This window comes from Falco naumanni, chromosome 12, assembly GCF_017639655.2.
Source record: "Falco naumanni isolate bFalNau1 chromosome 12, bFalNau1.pat, whole genome shotgun sequence".
Lineage (NCBI taxonomy): Eukaryota > Metazoa > Chordata > Aves > Falconiformes > Falconidae > Falco > Falco naumanni.
Genome location: NC_054065.1, coordinates 2,047,496 through 2,070,047, shown reverse-complemented (window position 1 = coordinate 2,070,047; position 22,552 = coordinate 2,047,496). Strand labels below are relative to the sequence as shown.

The 22,552-nt window shown below is 43.1% G+C and overlaps 1 protein-coding gene across 7 annotated transcripts in view; it reads right to left on the bottom strand.

Annotated features, from left to right (window-relative positions):
* Nucleotides 1-22,552, bottom strand: part of SPTBN1 (spectrin beta, non-erythrocytic 1) — a 135,930-nt gene that overhangs the window by 14,921 nt on the left and 98,457 nt on the right. For all 7 annotated transcript variants that reach the window (XM_040612403.1, XM_040612402.1, XM_040612405.1 and 4 more), the window contains 14 exons: nt 22,305-22,442; nt 20,916-21,672; nt 20,472-20,674; nt 14,631-14,721; nt 10,147-10,293; nt 8,270-8,533; nt 7,346-7,570; nt 7,045-7,134; nt 6,517-6,795; nt 5,169-5,299; nt 3,657-3,861; nt 3,130-3,504; nt 699-943; nt 133-271 (listed from right to left, as the gene is read on the bottom strand). In XM_040612403.1, coding sequence (XP_040468337.1) covers nt 133-271; nt 699-943; nt 3,130-3,504; nt 3,657-3,861; nt 5,169-5,299; nt 6,517-6,795; nt 7,045-7,134; nt 7,346-7,570; nt 8,270-8,533; nt 10,147-10,293; nt 14,631-14,721; nt 20,472-20,674; nt 20,916-21,672; nt 22,305-22,442 — 3,289 coding nt within the window. The remainder of the gene's footprint in view (nt 1-132; nt 272-698; nt 944-3,129; nt 3,505-3,656; nt 3,862-5,168; nt 5,300-6,516; nt 6,796-7,044; nt 7,135-7,345; nt 7,571-8,269; nt 8,534-10,146; nt 10,294-14,630; nt 14,722-20,471; nt 20,675-20,915; nt 21,673-22,304; nt 22,443-22,552) is intronic.

Below are 22,552 nucleotides of genomic sequence, written 5' to 3'. Positions count from 1 at the left end.
CTGAAGTCATGCATGTCATTATAAACACGCAGCTTATTAATCTGTAGATTCAACAATGCAAGTTTCTCCAACTGAAACAAAACGTACAGGCCAGCTGCACTGCAGCTGTTACATGTTCAGGAAGCACAGTACCTCCTCCGATGCGTAGTGTTTTCTTGCCAGAAGAGACTTGCCGAGCTCAATGCAGGTAGTAAAGCTGTCATTTCGGGCATCGATTTCGGCTTTGATACCCTGGTGATTGTTCATTAGTAGTTCAACAGATGAAACATCCCTACAATGACCAATCCGTGGTTCAGAAACACATATTCCAGACCTAACAGTTGTTACATTTCAAAACTAGTAAACTAACCCACAACTGTATGATAAAAAAATTAATTCCTAGATTGTCTTTGTAGTTCAGGAAGCAAGATTGCTAGCAGCCTTTCCGTAGGAAAGGCACCATTCTGGTCCGAATCAGAGATCAAATAAAAACAAGTGTGTGAGAGAATCTCTTTGAACACAATTTAACATTGCAATTACTTCAGTAGCCCGCACAGCCTCTGCTGGGCAACGATGCAGAAAAGCAAGCTGCTACACCACCACTCACTTCTGACTGCCTCTCTCTCAATTTCTGGCTCAGTGATACTGAGTCTTATAGACGTTCACTCAGCTGACCCGCAGCCTTATCTTCTGATGGAGAACAAGATACTTCACATTACCTGGGCTTTTCTTGGGCTTCTATCTGTCGGATAACGTCTTCCATCCAAAGCATGAGATCACGAACCATGCTGAAGAAACGGAATTTGTCTCCCGTATCCACCAGTCTAACCCTGCGGCCCTCGCAGGCATCCAGCAGTGCCTTCCACGCTTCTAGGACCTCGTTTTCCCTCTTCTGGATGTCATCAGCTTTGTCTCCAGCATAGGCAGCCTGAAGGCGTGCAGCATCCTCCTGCAGCTGTCTCACCTGGCACGAGATGTAAGAGAAACACATTAGTTTTTGGATGCTTCAAGTTACAAATATGGTGATATTTTAGCTGCCAATTCATCATCTGAATGGCTTTCTAAGGTCACTGTGAATATATTTGGCCTGTCAATACTAAAAAGGTTTGTTCTGTTACTGTGTCAGTATGTCCCTGTAAGACTATTTCTTAGAGAAGACTGCTGGGTCAAGGGGCCCCCAAAATCGCAAAGATTTGCCGCTGCCTAAACCTCCTGTAAATCTGGGTGCCAATACTAAGTGACTGTTTAAAGTCAGGGCAAAAGGAGACCATTTTCATAATCAAATTTTCTTCCTCTCACAAGTGACAATGTCACTCAGGAACTCCTCTATCAAAACCACTACTCCAGCTAGATGATTTTTCAAAAATCTAGATAATGACTTCAGAGAGAAGAAAATTTGGAAATTCAAAGATCCTTCTACTATTAGAAATCTCTTTTTCTTTCAAACACTGCATCAAATGCTATTTCTTGAGTGTTTCACATCTTTTTCAAGATAGGAAATAGTCTATTAGCTCATCTTATAATTTAATCTTATTTTTAAAACATCAAATTAAACAGCCTTCTAGCCACAGGCACAGAGATCATGCCACTGACATAATGATCCATCTCGGTGCTCTAGCTGTTTCACCCAAAAGCTATCCTAAGTGCTTTCACCACAGCTCTGTGCTATGATTACTTGTTCCTTCATTTAGGTTTTGATTATAATTACCTTTTTGAGAGACTGGGATTGGTGTTTTGTGAATATCTCCCATTTTATGTATTAAATCTACAGCCTCTGAAAGGAAAACACTTGAAAAATCAAATGCTTGCTATATCCCCTTTATTCTAGCGTAAACAAATATGTAAATTGCAACATAATCAAGAACTGGCAGGCAGCTTGGCCATAAAAGCTATCTTTTCTGCCCTACTGGGGATAAATGCAGTCAGTCATAACTCCTCCATTCCTTGAGTAACTTGTTCCCTTCCAAAATTCTCATTCTGGCAGCTGAACATTGTTTTTTGGTTTAGAATCCCTTGTGTGCTGTACAAGTGGCTGCTGCCTTCTATTTAACATACTTTAGCTTCAAAAGATCAAGTTTGGCTGCTTTTAAAAATCTTAGTCTGGACTATGTACTTTAAATCTCTTCAGCCTGCTGTTAGGAAGCATCATAAAAAACAATATTTAAGTCAGAATGCCCAGATTCATAGCCAAACCAGAAAACCTCTGCGTAGGCCTTCAGGCTTCCCTTGCCTCTCAGAAAGGAAAAATAGAAAGTGCCTGACAGAACAGAGTTTGACAGGGGTTTTTTGTGTGTTTTTTGAAAAAAAAAAAAAACCCAAACAAACCAAAAAACGCCATCCAGACTGACACATCCCTTCATATTTACACCTGTCCTCCAAGTATTCTTTGGAATATCATTCCTTCCATGGGACAGGATAGTTGTGTCTTGTTCACCAAGGTGAGCAGGGCGTAAGAAGCAGGGAAATCTAAGGTGGTTTCCAGCACAATTAACATAACACCTAAGAACAACGTTAAGGACAGAAAAATCTGAAACCTGTATTTCCTCTTACCCCTGGTATATTAAAAATTAATTACAGATTTAGTATCTGTTCAGCATCTTTCAGAGACTGACTAAAGAGACAACAAGTTAAAGTCAAATGAACCCTTTTCCCTTCAAATGTAAGCTATTTTCCAATGGTATCAGCCACAGTGTACTGCTGGTGCTGCTGCCTGAGGTAATCAGAAAAAGGTCCTCTGAGGAGCTGAAGTGTGTTACCCTTGTGCCTCTCCACCCACTCTCCTCCTCTGCACACAGCAAGCTGAGACTGTCTGGAGCTGCTTTACTTTAAATTGATACAGAAGTTCTCTGCCTTTGCAAATTCTTCTTCAACCAAGGACGGGAAATGGAATAACGTTAAACAATTACCTACATATTCAAAAGTCTGTGTACTTATGGATGTCTATTTTAGATAAACTAATTAACGTAATGCAATGACAGAGAAGCAGAAAGACAGATAAAATGACACAGGTGAAGTTATTCCCACAGAAATACACATAGACAGCAGCTGGCAGCACTCTGTCTCCCAGCCACGGAGGGACCAAGAGCAGGAGCAGAACTCTGCAGCTCCCGTTCCTGTTCCCACAGACAGCACCATTCGCTTGCCACACACCTGGGTGCCGAGCGCCTGGATATCATGCTCAAACGTCGTGTGCATTCTCTGTAGTGTTTCCACTGTGTTTTGGTCTCTACCGAGCTCTTCAGGCAGTTTCTTATGTTTGTCTTGAATACGTCCTAAGATCTCCTTGGCATCATGGTAAAATTTGTGCAGTTCATAAGAGGCTGCTAGAATTTGTGTTCTCGTGTCAATGAGCTCCAGCAGATCAGCCCAGGCCTCATTAAGTCCGTCCTTCCACTCTGCAATTGTCGCAGCATCTGAATGTCCAGAGTTGATGAGTTCATCTGCCATGTGGTTAACGGTATCAACGCGCTCCTGTCCGATGTTTCCAGTGTCTCGGGCAAACTCTCGGAATCGCTCCTGCAGCATCTGAAACGCAGAAAACCAAAATCACGCAGCGCTGCAAGTGCAAACTGATCTGAGCAATCCAAGCAAGCCAGCCACCCATTTATATCAACCATCTACTGTGGGCATCATCCAGAAAAGGAAGGTCAACCTGCAGCCACGTCCAAAGAACTTACCGTTACATGTTCATAATCCTGTCCCAGCTCGTGGGATCCTGCCACCACTTCCCTTTCAGCAATCCATTGTTCCAGGTCATCCACCTCGCGGTTGAGCTGGAACAGCCTGTGTCTCTCATCCAGCTTGCCCCGTCTCTCTTCAGCCAGATCCTTCAGGCCTGCATATAGCTTATCCACTTTGGATTGGCGCATGCTGATACGTTCACTGAAAAAAACCAAAGAGCACTGAGTCCTTTTTGTCTTTTAAAAATAAAAGTAAATGGGAGAAAGCTACAAGGAATAAAAATCACTTGGGGTATTCAATCCACAGAATGTATGTCTGCTGCATGCGTGAATTTGACTCAAATGTACTGGACCAGTCTTCTGCTGGCCCAGTTGACTGCACTAGCTGGAAAACTCTGCCCTGTACGTGTGGCACCCCCTCCAGCGTTAGAAAGTGAAGCTGGGAACAAAGCTCTCCATTTCTTTAACCACAGAGCACACCAGAGTCTTCTCCCAAAATTACAGACAGGATCGGAGTTGCTGAGGCAAGCAGCATTTCATTTTCATTTAAATTCCGTGTCAAAGTTCAGAAGCACTCGTGGGTTTCTTACTCCCTAAATCTCAGTATTTCTAGAAGTGATCAGTATTTCTACTTGCCGTCTCTTTTGCCTACATTTTGTCTGAGCCATGTAGCCAGGTCAAATTGCCTTCCCTCTGCCTTGTAAAGTTGATTATGTTATTCCAGTACTCGGTCAGCTCAGCCAGGAAATTCACTCTCATCAGAAGCTATCGTGACCACAAGAGAGTGCTTTTGAGTTAAATAACAATCTTCCACCAGAGGTAGTGTGCCTTTCCTAAGACAGTCCTATCTTCCCATCTGTGAAGGCAGAGCAGTTCAATACATCAGCCTCACAGTCAAACCAGCCTTGCAATCAAAGCCAACGGAGAATTCTAGTCGCTTACCTGCAGCTCTTACAGCGAAACAGTTCTTAAGCTTCCTGAATTCTCCCACAGGGAAAGCCATTTATGGAATCTGAGATAAATTTACCCAAACCAAGATGTTAATGTGCTTAAAGCATCGGATTCCAGTCTGATTCTACCAGAATCTCAAAGGGAGGAGGCAGATCTGGGGGAGCACTGCGCTAAGACAGAAAGATAAATGACTGTGACCCTGTGGGCTGGACATAAGCTGAAAGAGTGAACATGGACCCTTGTCTCTCAGGATTGCTGTACCTCTGTACGGTTCAGCAGTGCTGCAGACCTGACACTGCTGGCCTGTATAAAACAGTCAACAGACTTGTACTGAAGGTGTCACTATCCAGAAACTGGCAGCTGTTCAGGACCCTGCCCCTGGCCAAATCAATGCAGTCCAACATGCATCTTGAGCTGAGTAAGGATGAACTCCTCTTCCTCTGTATGCTGTTCTGAGCTACTTACTCTTTGCTGCAGTCTTTGTGTGTCAGAATGACCCAATGAAGGGACCAAGCTACTAAAAGAAATTGTGACCCAATTACATACGGCAGTTAATACCTTTCTGGGTGATTATCTGCCACCAAAGTTCTGCTGGTCTTCGAAAGCTGGTGCACAGTTTCAGCATAGTCTTCTACAGCTTGTTCCAAAATCTGGTGTTTCTTCAGCATGGACACCGCACTCTGTTCATCCTGCAATGGTGACAGAAAATGACAGTCAAGCCCCCCACTCCAGAGGAAGACACCACACGCAAGTTCAACTCAGTGCGTGAGCAAAAAGTGGCAGCCAGAAACATTTATAAAGAACTGCTCCCAAGTACAGCTTGAAGACAAGTTGTTCTGACAATGGTGTATTAATAGTTGAGTTCACAGCAAATGGTATCCACAGAAAGCAAAATAACAAGTCAAAGAGTGAATGCAACCACCCCTCTGGGATGCAGAACAAAATTACATCAGCTGTGCATTGAGCATGTTGAATTTCCTCTTCTATGAAGCTCTTTGTGTGTTTACACAACACTGGTGATTGTGCAGGGCTCAGAAAAATGGAACAGTTTTAGGCACATCACTTCTCAGACTCTTCAATGACAGATTGGGTCAAAGAAAAGAAATCCTGCAGAGCCCATGCCAAAGGATTCTCCCCCAAAGTCCCTGAAGAAATTCCAGTCACAATTTTCTAGGCGTTGTTATGATTAAGAAAAACAACCCCCGACTCTCAGTGTTAGCTGGTATTGTCAATAAGCCTTTCATTAAAATATTTTGCATGATGAACTACTTGAATTAATACTCCCTTCTGTCTGCATAGCTTAGATATAAAGAAGAAAATAAACCCTTTTTAACTGAAGAATGAACACCCAGAGAATGTGTTATACTGATACAAAACAAAACAAAGAGTTGTATTTTATCTGGGCAACGAACACAGTGCATTTATGTAAATCACAAGATACAGCACTCTAACACCGCCTTGAAAAACAGGAGTTCTCGTACTCTTTGGTATGGTCTGATGCTGTTCTGATTTGATGTCACTGGGAATAAAAGCTGATGACTACTGGCACCAACTGACTGACCACCAGGCCCCGTTTCACAGACCCATGTGTTGTGTTGCCCCCAGTGATTCAAAACTAACAGAATCCTCGACCTAACAGGACTGTGTTGGTAACTCTGACCTTACAGCGAAGGCAGGCACACAGTTGCCATCCACAGTCTGAGGATGCTTCGCTGACTCAGTACAGCAAGGCCTATCCCCCCACTATCAGAGATGCCACAACAGATAGAAGAGATGATCTTGAGGTTACACAAGAGAATTAGATTTGTTTATGTTACCATTACATTAGCGACATCACAAATTATGTCACCTGCCCCCTCTAGCTAAGCAATTAAAAGCAAAATAGTGTCACTGTGGAGCTGCCCACCTTGGCTTTCTCTTCTGACATCATGTAGAGCTCCTGCTCACTCATCCAGGCCTCAGCCTCAGCGGCATCAAAATAATACTGCTGTGCTCTGTGAGACTCCTCTAGGCGCTTGTGGCGTTTCTCCGTCTCCTCAATTAGGAGGTTCCACAGCTGCTGCAAGTCTGCAAGTCTCTGCTGAATTGCTTCAGCATTAGGGCTACTCTCTGTGATGATGTTTTGACTCCTCTCAAAAATATCATCGATACGAGGCTGATGTCCCTGGATTTCTTTCTGAAGGGTCTACACAGGAGAAAAGCAGACTGATGAGACACTGCATCAAACAAAAAAGAAATGGTCGTCAGGGTCTTAACTCCAGAAGGGCAGCAAAACAAATGCCATCAGCTCCCATGGACAAACTGGAGCTGTGCCCTCCCTGAGCATGCCACTGCCCAGTGATCACACCATCGCACCCACCGTTTTACCCCAAGCTGTTCCTTCCTGAATTAGTCAAAGAAATAACAGTTATGAGCTCTAACAGCAACCACTTACCTGATTTTTCTTTATTAGTAGCTGCACAGTCTGGAGGTTGTGTCCATGATCAGTAGATGTAGCTATAGGCATCCTCTCTCCAACCCACAACTGAAGTAAAAGAAGAAGAGCACACATGATTTCAAGCAACGCCAGATACAGTTTGGGCAGCAGAGAGAGGCTGGTGCATGCAAGATGCAAAAGCAGCGTCACTCAAACATGCTATTGAAAGCCATGATCAAAGGGTTTCTTCCTGTGATAGCTCTGCAATAGGTGTGACATTTTCCTATTGCCTGGGGAATAGGATTTCTTTTATACTCACAATCTCATCTTCCACATCCCGGTTGAACTGGTGGATCTCTTTGGAGGCCAGCAGGTTTGCCTTTCTTTCATTCAAAGGTTCCAACAACTCCAAAAATTTCTTTTCTACAGTAAGGCGTTTGCCATCTACTTCATCTGTACTCTTCCCTTCTTGACTTAAAGCCCTTGCCTGGCTTTGCAGCTCCTCTATTTCCTTCTTACGAACATCCATTTGATTCTCTAACATCTAAACAGAAACATGCCAAAGAGGTCCTGAAAACGGGGGTAAAGGCAGCTGATACAACTAGGGTACGTCAGCAGCTTCATAAGAAGGAAGAACAGATGCTAGTCAGTAAGGATTTCCCACACTAATAATTACCATAGCATTCATACTGCAAGAACAGGGCTTGAATACAGATTCACAACTGGGGCCGCCTACTGAGATCCCTCAGTGATGCCTGCTTGTGTACAAGGGGAATTTGGCCAACACAGATGAATCTCTTCTATCAGTCACTCACAAGTTACCCTGACCAACTCTGGAGCACAGCTAACTGCACACAAGAACTTCATTGCTCCCTGCTGCCCTTGCTGCTCCTTGCTGCCCGTACAGCAGGGATCAGGGACCGACCAGCATCGGACAAGTCTGAGTTATAGGCAGGCAGCCACGTACAGGGAGGGAGTGACCAGTGACTGGAGGACTACAGCAGGAGACAGAATAGCGATATTAACGTGGGGAAGGAAGGCAGTACGAGGTAGAGATTGTATCAAGAAATTTACAACTGATTTTCCTTCTGGGTATATTTCTGGTTCTTCTTAAAGACACATGAAATAACAGGAAGACAGAAAAGCAAATAAATTATTTTCTAAACTGAAAGAATCCCCCTTCTATTCCTTTGAGTGCAGGTATCTGCTGTCTGCCCACTCTGCAAACTGGTGGTCCATTTACCTGCTGCTTCTTCAACAGGATGTTGACACTGGTGAGATCTTTTCCGTAGTCATCCGATTGAATTTGACTCTCCAAACCATTCAGCCACTTATCCAAATCAGCACAACTCTGGGTAAAAAGCTCCGCCTTGTTGGCATCAAAGAGACGCTGAGCCTTGGTCTGGGTAGTGGATTCAAGTTCTTCCCACATTTGATGGAGTCCTGTCAGCTTTTCTTTCACTACGGCTTCAGTCTCTGGTTTCTCTGCAATGAGCTGCATTCCCTCCTGCAAAGCAAAGAGCAACAAAATGGAACCTCCCCAGGAGCACTCACAGACTGCTAGTTAAATTATTCTGATTAGGAAGCACTCAGGACTCCTCATCTGCTGGCAGCATCAACCACTCATTTTCTATCTCCAATTATCCAGTGACTCCTTCCAGAACATCAGCTCCCAGGTCTGTCTGTTGCTAGGAAGAGGGTTTCTTGGCAATGGGAAGGTCAAGCAACGCCTCCTTTCTCTTCCCCACTACATGTTCCTTTGTGGGAGCTCCTGGGGACACTGCTCAGATAGGAGTGGAGCAGGCCACACGCCTGTGTGACAGCGGAGGAGGGAGCTGCAGCTGAACAAGCTGTGTCCAGCTTCTGTGGGCCACTTCAGTGGGAGAGCGGTGAAAATCCGGTGTAATGCTGGGAGAGGGAGCTCACGGCACCAGACCTGAGCTGTGGGACTGCAGAGGCCTATGTCGACGGGTTACAGCACTTACCGTGGGTCTAAGCTAGCATCAGAGAGGAACAACCTCCCTTGGGAAGCAGGAACCCTGTACCTAGCACCAGCAGAGCCCTTAGACTCAAGGCGTCTTTTCACCTTTACAAAGATTCTATTAGTTTTGGCAATATTTTCTTAATTTGAATTATACTTCTACCTCTGCATCTGGGCAACGCTGACAAAAGACAAAACCTTTTCAGATGTGAATGCTACTCACAACCCAGCACATCTAATAGCTGTGACCACTGGTAACATTAACCCAGCGATTGCTGGCTGTGCCTCGATATGCAACTTTGGCACTTTGCTGCAATTGATTTTTTTTCAGAGGCTAAGGGTGAGGATGTATTAGCATCACTAAAAAAAGTACTTCCAGTACTAAGAGCAGCCTTCTAATTACACCATTAAAGGGTACTGCTATTTGCAGATCACAGGAAAGCCTCTAATGGGATACAGAGTGCCAAAGTGGGAGAGGAAGCGAGCAATTAAGCTAACTTACACTGAACAGAAACCCACTGTCAGAGCTACAGACGAGACCTCCTTAGTGTTCCAGAGCTGCACATATGAGAAATGGGGGAAAAAAACAGTACAGCTCATCACAGCATATTAAAGCCTTCAAACTAACTTGATACAGAGCTGTGAATCTTAATTAATCACAAAACTGGCTGTACTTTACCTTATGCACTAATTTTGCATGGGGAAAGGCAGCCCGATTGTAGTCTGGAATGAATGAAAACCAGCATGGGAGGCTAAATTCAGTTACTCACCCACATTCAGTTATTTCCCAGGAAGTACTTCTACTTTATCAGCTCAAATCACACTCACCCCTTTTACCCTTTGGGTATGAAAACTAGGTTATGCTGTCCTCCTAACGGGTAAGAAAGACTACACAAATAATTAGCAACTTAGCCAATAACTATTCTGTGAGAATGTCTTGGATATAAAACATTTAATATCAATGAGGAGTGAAATGGGTTAGATGGAGCCACAATATAATGGATACTTATTCTAAAATAACGAATTCTCCTTTTGCCTTAGCTGGAGAGACAATTCAAGAACCAGTCTGCAGAGGAACAGAATAGTGCGTAACCATCTTCGACAAAGATGAGGGCACTTTTCAGACTTTCTTTAGTTACCTTTTCAATCTTCTCCAGCCATTCTTTGTTGGATGCAAGTTCTGCCATAAATGCCTGATGCTTCAGCCATTTGCTGTGCAGGTTCCTAGCCTCATCATAGGACATATCCTGGGCTGTAAGCATCTTTTCATTGATCCAGAGGGAGAGCTGAAAAGGAAAATACACAGGTGTTTGTGAGAACAGCTGTAGTGTGAAATAATGCGAAGTATCACAATGCCTCCAGATCAAGGATAACGAGATGCCTCTACAGAAGAGTTGTGTGAGATTCAGAGACTACTTTTACTCAAGGTTCAGTCAAGGATCCACCTCTTTAACAGTAAAATTTAAACATCCATCTCCAATGTATTAATAACCCATGACTCAAGCAGAAAGGAATCAAGTCCATGACGAGCAAAATCAAACACACTGGTTTCACCCAGTTCAACCGCAAGAGAAACAGGTACGTGTGCCTTACACTGTGACCAATAAGTATTTTTGTGCTGCTTTTTCCTTGCAAGATTACTCAATGTGCTACTCAGGACCAGGACTTGAACGTCATCACCACGCCCCTGTGGAGCCGTACTAACTTCCTGAGGACACTGCAGAAGTACACACTAATGAAGTAGCACGCAAAAGGCAGTCTTCAGAATTAAACAGAGCCCCAAGGTAAATTTTTCAGGGAAACATTGAATGAGAAATTCTGTATTTCTACTCATGTTGAAAGTCTTAAGAATAGAGATGGTTTTGTACCATTAATTTACACCGCATTTGCACCTTTTCCCCATAGTCTTTCCTCTATATAGGTATACATAAATAAACTTGTTTATTTATCCAATCTCCAGTGGGGTTTTGGTACTTGAGGCTTTCCTTTTCACATTATATAAAACTCAAGACTGACTCCATTCTGATTTTCTGCAAATACAAAGGCACTGAGAACAATTTCCAGATCAACACTAGAGAAAATCAATACTTAAAAACATAGCTTATTCACCAAGGGCAAACAGAATGTGAAAATGATCATAGCAGCCAACATCAAATTTCCTCCTAGGGTAACTGCTTTATCTACCCCTTAGGTGTAGATAACAAACCACATTCATAGGAATGTTTATAGAATTCGAAAAAGATTCATTTTATGCATATTTAGGGTCGCCTACCCAAGTGGAAAATGTCAAAACAAATCTAAGCTTTGTTTCTAGAATGCCACTTCAGCAACACACACCGTACTGCCAAGGCAGCACCCTGACAAGCAGAGTAACAGCACAGGTGAGACTTGCAATTTTCTGCTCTGTGCTCAGGATACAGGGCAAGAAACTCCATTTAGCGGTCACAAGGGAAACCCCAGAGCAATCAGAGAAACTCTTCATCTGATCTTGCTATCAAGTCTGAAGAGAAAAATGCTCATCAATAAAGACTTCTGTAGGCAGTGAAGTTTACAGTTATAACAGGCTGCCGTGCTACTTAACAATCAAAGGATATGTTAAGGATTACTACATAACCCAAAATTAGTGGGTTTACTTCTGCCTTTCCGGGTAGGAGACAGCTGCTATACCCTGCAAATTGCACTGCTTGTCCTTCGTTGTTTGCTTTTACTCAGTCACATCATTAGGTCTTCTGAGGATTTAAAAGTGCTTCCCAAGGAAAGGTTCGTACTAACAGATGACTGAGATTAACAGGTGAACCGAGACACAGATGATACATGGTTGGTACACAGCCAGTGGCTGTCAGGATGGAACCCTCATTTCTGACTCTCCCAATGCTGGTATGCTCCTTCTGGTAACACAAAGCACAAATAAAGCATTTAAGGGGTGACTATTAAAATCTAGGTTTTGTACTGCTATAGTCACTGGAAGTCAGTATCTTCAGTGCGGAAAAAAATTATTTAAAAAATAATACAGTAATTTCCTAAAACAGTGCCTCAGAGTGATGCTTGGAGTATTTATTTGTCCAGAAAACCATAAGTCAGTTGTTAACGCCAGCAGAGCTAAGCTGTGACGCTTCCTCCCATCCTCTGCACCTCTGCCATGAATTTTTGGTTCTGCTCTCAGCTCCCAGAAGACTGTTAACATTCTGCAATAAAAGCTAGGCATGAACTAAGAGAAATGCAGAGACAAAACCCTTGTAAATCTGGCAGAGCAACAAGGGAAGGTGAAAGAGCACTGACTGCTGCTGCACTTCCCAGACACTGCAAATACCCAAGTTGACACAGCCTATCTTGCGGTGTAAGGTTCACAGACGTCTGCGCTGCATGACAAAACCTGCCGGCACACTCCACGAACAAGGCAGAAAACTTCTGACGTGTGGAGTCTCGCCAAATGCTTTCACTCTGGCGTCCCTAGAGAAATTAGCCCAGACAGTGCTGAGACTTCTAAGCACTTAGAGGGAAGATCAGCTTTAATCTCTTCGAAGGTGAGCTGTGAAAAAGCAGGAAGTCAAAGGAAACTAAATGGCAAAATTTATCACGTCTCCTCTTCTCAGGATTTTCTGCTGTCACTCTTTATTTCACTCACTCCGCACATTTAACGCACTCATATTTATGAATGCGAGAAACAGACAAAAACCAGAAGCATCCCGGGATCAGCCTGCGACAGCGTATCCGACTGCTAAAAGCAAGCAAATCTGCTGTGCTTTCCCTCGCCTGTGACTGGGAGGACAGGTTTATCATGGCTGAGCTGCTGTTCCAAACGGGATCCTGCCACCTCCTCGAGCCACCGACCCTGCTCACTGCCTCGCCTGAGCCAGAGGCAGGCAGGGGCGAGGGCAGGAGGCCACACTCACAACAATGCTTCAGCACCAAGTGACCGATGAGGGAAGTGGCTGTCCTGGGGAAGGAGCACACTGCAGAAAACACTCTTCCTTTCCTCAAGTTACAGAGGGACAGGAAGCCACCCCTAAGGCGGCGAGGCAGGAAGGCCAAAGGATTACTGCCAGGTGAAACAGAGACTGGCTCAAATCTTGTTTTCTAACGATTCTCAGCCTCGTGGTCATCGCTAATGAAAAAGCAAAGGGCGAACTACTTCCTTGGCTCCCTTCCAGCTCACGGGACAGTGGTGCTCCACTGCACAACCCCCCCGGCCCAACACAGGTATCAGTAGGCACTTTGTCATCACCCTAATGCAAATTCCAAGTCTCATTATGGCTGTCTTCTCAGAAAACAAGCATTCGATTATCGTCAAGGCTAATGTCCTCTCAAAAAGGATTGCAGAAATTTGTAACATTTGGGTATTGTAAGTTCTATCTTTGAACCGTACAGTCGAGACATCCACGCTTTAGTGGCTGGAGAGAAACCATTGAGAGGCAAGGCATTCAGGCAGCCAGACACTAGAGCTTTTATGTTTGCCTTTTTCCTTCAATGATACAGGGGGAAAAACCAGATCCTAGGGAACACAACCACACTGACACAGTGGCTAGAAGAGCTCCAAGAGCCAGGGGAATTTTTGTACCAGAGATGTTACAGAGGAAGGAAGAAGCTGCTGCTAATAACAGCAGAATTTTTGCTAACCTGTCATGTTTTTACTACCAAGGAAGGAGAAATTTAAGCCAAGTTCATGGTTGACTTACACAATGCAGGAAAATAGACTGCATCTAGGCAACCGAGCAGTAAACATCATTTGCCCAGTTTATGACTGTCATTCTATTCATTTCTTGTATGAAATCTCAGCTGTGGGCAATTCCATTCAGACATACTGCAGTGACTTCCAGTCTCTTGTAGCTGGGTAAGAAGTGCAGCTAATGTAACAACTCTCGAATTTAAACACACAGCTCTGTCACAGTCAGCCCTCTTTGCAGGCTTCAGATAAGGATAGATGGTTTTTAATGCACGTCACAGGCAAGACCCTTCAGTGTCTGTCAGTACTGCATGAAATAACCTGAAATTTACTCGATTAATTCCTCATGCTAGGAACAAGATTATTCCTAACTTTAAAATGTTGCCTTCAGTGTAAACAGACCATGTAAGTCACTAGAAAATCTGGAAAGGATTTCTTGTTTTCAGTGTTGTAGTACTGCATTTTTAACACATGCAAACTATCAGATAAATAACACACTAAAAATGATGCAGTTTAATCCTGCTCCCCCCTTACTCCTAACCTCCTATTCTTCTGACTAACATTTTGTAGAAATCACTTGAAATCTCCTGCACCAGGCTGCACACATATATACAGCTGCAGACAAAGTCCTTAATGAGTTCAGTGCTAATCCCACCACATTCCACATGATTAATTTACACCACAATAGAAAATCTTCACTTATTTTGTCAATTTCCCCTGTCTTCAGCTTAGACGACAAAAAGAAATGCAATTGATTGGGAAAAAAAACCCAAACCTGAATTTTTGCAGATTAATTTTTGCAGGGTTTGGGGGGTGTGTGTATTTAATTGTTTACACTAAATAATACTGCATGACTTGACTGTAAAATGCTGAGTATACCAGTCCCTGTAAAATATGGGGTAAGAATGCTCTTCTGCAGGAGGCAGCTTTTAGTGATAAAAGTGAAAGGACGTCATTTACCTCTTGGCAATCCTGAAGAAACTTCTGCAGATCCCTGTTATCTTTCAGTCTCATCAGAAGTTCACTGGCTGCTTCACGATTCTTCCTATGTCTAGTCAAAAAAGCAGAGAAAAAAACCTTGAAATGAGCACTTCATGCAAAACTCTCATCTGTTTGTTTTCTGTAGCCTCTTTGGGATACACATATTGAGTAATTATGTGGTGTGGGTTTTCTATTGCCTTTCCAATGGAGGACATTTTTGAAGCTCAGATATGCATGTGTTATTTAACGTGCTTACTTAAGTTCAGCATCTACTTGTTTTTGTGGCCAGTTAAATACACAGAGAAAATTTTGAAGTCAGTGGGGTTTCACAAGTGTTACGTACAGAGTTTGGCCCAATAATTTCAAGACCACAGGGAAGTTCAGACTGTTTGCCAAAAACCATAAGAAAAATATCTGCAAAATTGCAACAATAAGATCGCATGTGATGTGGCTCTTGCAAAGCGTGTACTTGCTGTAACGCTCTTCGTAATGTACCTCTGCTGTAGCTTAGCACCTCATTCTCCTGAGCAAAGCTGGCGTGGTTTACATAACCTTCCAAATGCTGTACTGAGCAAACAGCGCAAGCAACACACAGGTGTGTTTCTGCAAATAGAAGCTTTATGCGCATTGGAACATATTCTCCAAAATGTTTAAGAGCAGACAGAAGAAAAGAAAAGGTTAGTCTAGAAGACTTATTTTTAATTCGTAACTGTTTGCCCCTTGAAGGATGGATGAGTCACGCTGGCAGTCCCAAAAGCCTTGGTGGGTTCTTCAAATGGCACAGTGTCTGAAGAGCAGACTCCCAAGGTATCTCTGAACTTATTTTTAACTGATGTTTAATTTGGAGTAGTTATCCCTGTCCTTCGGTACTTTCATTATTTATGAGGCGATTTAGATGGAGAAGGCAAAGATAATTTTTATTTACTGCTATATTACTACTACTTGCGTTAAGATCTATTCAGATTTCACTGTACGGGGTGTTAAAGTGAAATACTGCTGGTGTTTTTAATAACCTGAGATAAATAGAGAGTTGGAAATTCTTTTAAAAGGGTTGCAATTCACAATGTGATCTCACTACACACTGGCAATAGCTAAATAAATCCATGTTACTGGAAATCTCCAGAGACTCATGATATTCTAGAATGCTATAAATTACATGTTGATGACAAAAACTGGATTAAGACACCACGACTCCTGATCCACAATAAGTTTCCAGAGTAAGCTCTCTGGCACAGTTAGAACACACAGAGCACTTAGGGATACGCTTTACGTAAAAGCAATAGGTCTGAAGGCCTTCACAGGACTTTACAGGACTACAAATTGCTTCTCTTTTGTCTCAACAGCTTCCTCTGAATAACCAGGCAAGCACCATCTACATAGCTGTAGGTCAAGAAAACTGATTTACAGATCTGATGGCAAGGAAGACATATGTACCCATCAAAGCAAGAGGCTGGAGTCCAAGCCCCGGTAGTCTTGAAGTTTTGACAGGCGTTATCAGAGGGCACAAAGGAAGGGATGCATAAATTGTGCCTTAGGAAAAATCTCTATAATATAGCTAACATCATTGGGTTTGGTTCCACTCTTCCTTGGCTGGTTTTTATATGCCTGGGCAAACACAGCGCATTACTCAGTTGGCGAAAATGAAGGAAGGGATTGCTTGGGTGATTTTATTACGATGATTTCATAGATTTTAAGGCTAGATTACATTATAGACTCATGCATTCTGGAGAGGACACAAGTTACAAAATTAAAAGGAGACTTTTCATGACACTTATTTGAATACAGTTAAGAGTAAGCAGAGTTGTTCTTCCATTGTTTAAAAAACTAACAAAAGTATCTCCCAGAGAGTGCTGGAAGTACTAACTTCAAGAACTTTGAAGGGAAACCATGCAGGGATATCAAACAGATGACGACACAGCATTTTTCTTTTTTTTTTTTTTCCCCCCTCAGCATAACAAATATGATTTTTGGTACTCAGAGCTATTTAACTGTAACAGGTTGGTCAGCTGTCCGAGATGAACTGGAGTGGGACTGAAAGATGAGTGTTTTCTGACAAAGAACAGGTCTGAACTGTAGTAAGTTTTAAACTGGATACTTGAAGATGTGGTTGTAGTATTTTGAGGATGGACAGTGCTGGAACAGGCAGGAATTCCTGTTATTTTCACAACAGAATTTATGTTATTTTTTATGGGAATAAAGGGCCTTAAAGAAGTCTTTTAGACTGCTCTCCTGCCCCAGACTGTCTGTATCAAAACATTATTAATCCCTTGTTCATGTTTCCCTAAATTCTTCAAAAGCTCCGATGACAGAGTTTTCAGAATTCTCTGTGCGTAACTTCCCCTACCACTAGGAAAGCTTCTCCTGCCCTCTACTACCAGTACGTCAGAAGGGCTTTAGGTAGAATGAACAAACAGACAGACTGGAGAACTGAACCCTTCATAACACAATTTTTTACCCAGATACTAGAAGAGTGTGGTGTTAAGGAGGCTGCCTGGTCACCCTGCCTCCCTGGCCATGCGTGCAGAGGCCCCAGCTGAGCTAGCCAGGCATGTCAGGGTGGTGGACAGGCTGGACTGCAGCTCTGCTGAAGGCTACAAGCACTTGGCCATGACTGAAGGGTGGAAAAAAGTGCAAACCTTACTGTTTAACTGCTGATTGCAGTTCTAACTATTAAAATCCTACTCTTCTGAGATGCACATGGCAGAGAAGGGCCAGAAACTCTGACCCTGTCACATCTAAGGTTGTCAATGACTGCTTTTTCATTTGCTAAAATAGTTTGTGGAAGAATATCCCACACTTGCACAAAAGAGTTTGCTCTACAGACTCTAATTATTTAGAATGATTTTGAATTCGTATGCCTGTTTACATAAATAATCACATATACGACTTACACCATAGCAGGGCCCAGGCCTGCCTTAAAAGGGGGCTTTCCCTACGCATATACTGAAGAGGCAATCTCAGATCCAAAACGTCCAAGCTAAGCCAGATCTACACAGTAAAAGGGGATAGGGAATGTACCAGTCAGTTAAAACGTGGGGGCATCTTCCTTCTGTGGCAACATTACGAAGAATCTAAAACAAGAAAATGATATCTGTTCAGCACAAGAAGGTGTCTGACTCAAATTAATCCAAGGGCAGAGCACCAAGATTTGCCACAGCGTTCCCATGCTGTCTCCCCAGAAGCCCCTGAGAATGCTAACAATGCTGAAAACTGACAAAGTCACTTGTGGTTTAACTGTAAGCCTGTGGGTTTCTAAGTCTGTGCAGGAATAATAAATCTTACATAGCATGAATGCATCTGCCTGCTAAGAATACTGAAATATACGCAAGGCAGTTTTAGCTTCTTTAGTTGTTCCAGCAAACAAGAGGCACTCTCCTTTCTGAATAGGCAAGAACAAAAATTACTTATGTTGCCTGTTGAGCAAACGTTGCACAAATGCAAAAGCTGATGAAAAACAGACCCAGATCACAATCTGAGTCAGACCTGCCACTGTCTTTAAATCCCACGTGCAGGCATGCAGACTAGGGCAGCCCTCTCACACTCTTCCGAAAGAAAATGGAGGAGACAGCACTTCCCCCAGCTGGCAGAAACAGCAGCAGAAATCACCAAAGCAGTGAGAGTTGCGGGGGAGACCAGCTTGTTTCCTAGCTGGAAAAGCTAGCTAGTGGTAAGCTTTATTCAAACCCATCTTCTCCTTCTCACATTTTCTCCATGTCCTTATTCTCATTTATTCTTCCCTGTGAACTGCACTAAAAGATGGAAGTGTTTATCTCCTACTGCACAGCTCCACTCTGCTTCTGCCCTCTTCTCTCCTTCCTTAGCCTGATGCCTACCACGTCTATTTAGACGGTAATGGTTTTAAGGCAGGATCTGTCTGCTGTACCAACAGGCAGTAAGGGTCTCCTCTGGAATAGCTTGAAAGCATGACTGTAAAAAAACCACAATTAACAATACTAAAAATCTACAAAGAGCTCCATATGGGAAGTATGGAGCCACTGCACATATTTGTACTTGTTTGTTTTGGTCCTTTGTTATACATCCAGGTGGAGCTTGGTTGGGTAAGCAATTTTTTTTTTGCAAAACCAAAGAGGCTTCCTTTGCTACCACTCCCACTACACCCAGCCCTAAGACTTTGTTCTTGAGGCTTATCAGCCTTACAGACTCAGAGAGCAATCACACGGATTTCCTGAATAGCAGTGCACCGGATGGTTTTTGCAGCACTCTGCATAAATAGCTCTGGAATTGAGGAAATGCGCTGGAAAAAAGCTGGCCCAAAAAAAGTAGTTTCTAGGACTTGCCTGTCATTTAGAGTAGGAACTCCAGCACATGTCCCACAGGCAGGACAGCCCAGCTGGCCGGCTGGAGGGCCACAGGACAATGGGGACACCAAGGAGTAGCTGTACTGGGGGGAAACAGTCACCAGAGCACCACAGCTGGGGCAGCAGGAACCTCTCTGCAGAGCACATGGAGCAGAGGCTGAAGCTGTCTCCCACTCCAGCCACCTCAGAAAGGGCTGCAATAAGCAGCTGACCGTTTGCTACTGTGTCCTTGGATGTTATCTTTTACTATTCCCACAGTTGCAGAAAGAAGACACCTGACCAGAAGGCCAGGATCAAGTCCTCCTGCTTATGAAGTGGATGGGAAAACTTACACCAGGGGTCATCGAAAGTCAGAGAGGGTAGATAAGGAAAATTAATTTCTTAGCTTTCACCTTGATTGCCTTCATATAATCTCCTCTCCCTGACCTTTGCAGATTATCTTTGGGATCTAAAGAGTCAAACTGGTTAGAGAGAGGATGAAAACGTGAGGTATCCTTGGGGTGAGGTTGTCAGAGGACTCAGAGGCCCCCAGCCAGCTCTGGCAACAAGAATGCCCACCTTTCTTTAAGTCATGAGCCACAGCTGAAGTGGGTGCATACACAGCGGGGCATGTTTCCCAAAACAGGAAAGGCACATTTTCTGAACTACTTCAGTTTCTCCTTGGAGATAAAGGCATCTGGGGAACTGAGCTTACTGGGTGTGGGAGGATGCAAGTCTGACAGAAGGGTCGTCAGCAACATTTGACATAACAGTTCTGTATGAGCTTACTGCTGCATTCTGATATCCAATGATTGAAAAGTGCCTTGAAAGACTCCAGTATTATTCAAACCAAAAGCAGAAAGAACCATGAATCATAGTCATCAAGACCAAACATTTGGTTTTCAAAGAAAAAGGAGCTCTTAATGTTCTATAGCATCCATGCCACAGCTAAAGAGACAAAGCAAAAGACTTGTTCTAGGATGAAAGGCAGATTTGTACCAGTGTTTCCTAATCTGATTTCAGAAGGGCTGGACAAGTTGGAAAATGCGATCAAAGCCAAGCGGGTGGGGTAGATACCATGCCAATTACACTCTAGAAGAGCCACATTCCTTCCTCAGAGGATGGACAGGAATACATGATTACAAGTAAATCAGCTAGGAGGTAGCAGAGGAAAATAAGACTTGTGGAACCAGATATAGCTAACTGCTACAGCTTCCACTGTAATATAAAATCTGTTAATATGCCAAGAATTACATAGCAACATTCATATAGCCAAATTCTGGGTAGTGAGCTCATTACCTAGTAGGTTGCTAGAAAATGGGGAGAAGTAGTATTTAATTAAGATTAGCCCGGCACATTTTTGAAACATTACCGTTTCTGTTTTTCCACAGGACAAAGAAAACAGTCTGCAACAGACATTTTCTAACATGTTACTTGGCCTTTGGAATTTGGTAAAAGGTCATCTCTCAGAGAACAGGATTAAAGTATGAACAGCTACATTCTGCCATTATTCTGACCTTACCTGTCATCGATAGAGTCCACTTTCTCCTGGATTTTATCAGAGTTAATGTTCCCATCACTAACTAGCCTCCTGCCAGTCTCCACAACTGCATTGATCTTTTCTTCATTGGCATCCATTGTGGTCATGAAATCCTCCTGTTTTTTAATAGCAGCTTCTGCTCCTTCCAAGGTAGTGGGCATTTCCGTATGTGCCAAAACATACTCCTGTGATTAAAGCATAAAGCAAAGAGATAAAAGTATTACACTCAGGCTAGGCTGTCCGCTCCAACAACAGGTGCACCATATATGAAAAGAAATGTCTCCCAAGAACAGTTAGAAGTAAAATACAAAAGACATTATAGTTAAGAAAGGGCAGTTCTCCTGTCAAATGACCTTGTTTGTTAATTGCTTGCAGTATATGGTGCCAACCTGTAGAAATGAAATAAGGTATATCTTGACTACTTGCCTGGTTATTAAGAAACGCTTCTGCTTGCTTGGTATCTCTGAGAAACAGCTGGTAGGCATGAGACTGGGAAAGGAGATTTTGCCTGTTCTCCCACATTTTGTGAAGCTCGTTCCATCCAGTGTCTAAAGCTTGTAGGCGCTGGCGCAAGAACATGTACTGAGCATCAGTTTGCCCTTGTGTCACCATCTCACCCATGTCCCTCATTTTCTGATAGTCTTCCTCGTAATTGTTGATTTCATTCTTAATATTCTCATGTTGAGTGAGCAGCTTCTCAGCCTCTGTCAGTGTGTTTGGCATATCTTCGGATGCAATTGCCGTCTGTGTTCTGGACAGCCAAGACTGGAAGTCATCCAGATCTCTCAAGAACTGCTGCAGTTTGCTTGCCTCTCCGAGCGACTCCTCCCTGTTCTTGAGGGTGGTCTTCATTTCTTCCCATACATCGTTGATTTCTGCGAGCCGTGAAAGAATAGCCTGTGCCTGGTCAGGATGCTCTGATTCCAACTTTTCTGCCTCTTTTTGCAGGTCGCTTAGCTTGGCTTCAATGGCTACCAGGTCACGTTCCATGCCTGTCAGCTTCCTCTGCAGGGCCATCACTCCAGCTAGATCATTACCCAGATCTTGTGTGGATTCGATCACTTTGGTCTTTTCCCTGATCCAGGATTTGGTTTCATTACATTCAAGATGGTAGTTCTGGATACTCAGAGCAGAGAGCAAAGCATCCTTCTTCCTATCTACCAGTTCTCTGAATTGGCTCCATCTGAAATTTTGAGGAGAGAAAAGGAGAGAAATTGAGATTTGCATATAATAAGGAAAAAGGATATGGCAACATTGCTGAGTGAGCAGTTGCTCACATGAGCTTGGTAAGCCATGAAATAACCTATTTGTGTTTTTTCAGTCCTTCTCATATCACCATTAGTTTTAGCAAAACAACCATTAACCAAGCTATGGCATACATTAGAATTTGACATGTACTAGGCAACACCAAGTCCTTAAAAGTATTTTTTCCCCAAATGAAAAATTGCTAGTTACACCTAATTCTCACACTAAATGTACTCTTCTTTGTTTATTTTGGAGCCTAAAAATAAGTGAATTTACAGGAAGTTAGAATGGTTTCTTTTTTATCGTAATAGTCATTACAGTAAATTTCCAGCTCTCAAATCAAGGTACTGATACACTCAGGACCTGACTGAATTCAATAGCAAAAGTCCATATGTGAATCAAATACTTGAAAGACACAGCTCTTTTTCCTTCTGAAACTTTTAAGGCCTACCTTGAAGATACTTCAAGTAAAAGTATCAGAGTATCTTAAAAAAACATAAGAAACACAAGTGACCCCACAGTACTTGTTTCAGCCAGTGCCATGTTTACGAGCATGAGGCCTTCGCCTACCTTGTGTTGAGTTTATCTTGCTGTGCTTTGATCTCCTTCTCACTTGGATGGCCGCTGTGCATGAGCTGTCTAGCGATTTGGTTCACTACTGCAACACGGGATGCCTGATTGTTCATTTCTGGTTCTAAGCTTTCAAATCTGGAAGCAGGGGAAAAAAAAAAATAATCACACAGGCATTAGAGAACCTGGGACACAGGCAAGCTGAGAAAGGTAGCGGGCGTAAAAAAAGCTTCCACCCAGTATTCCCC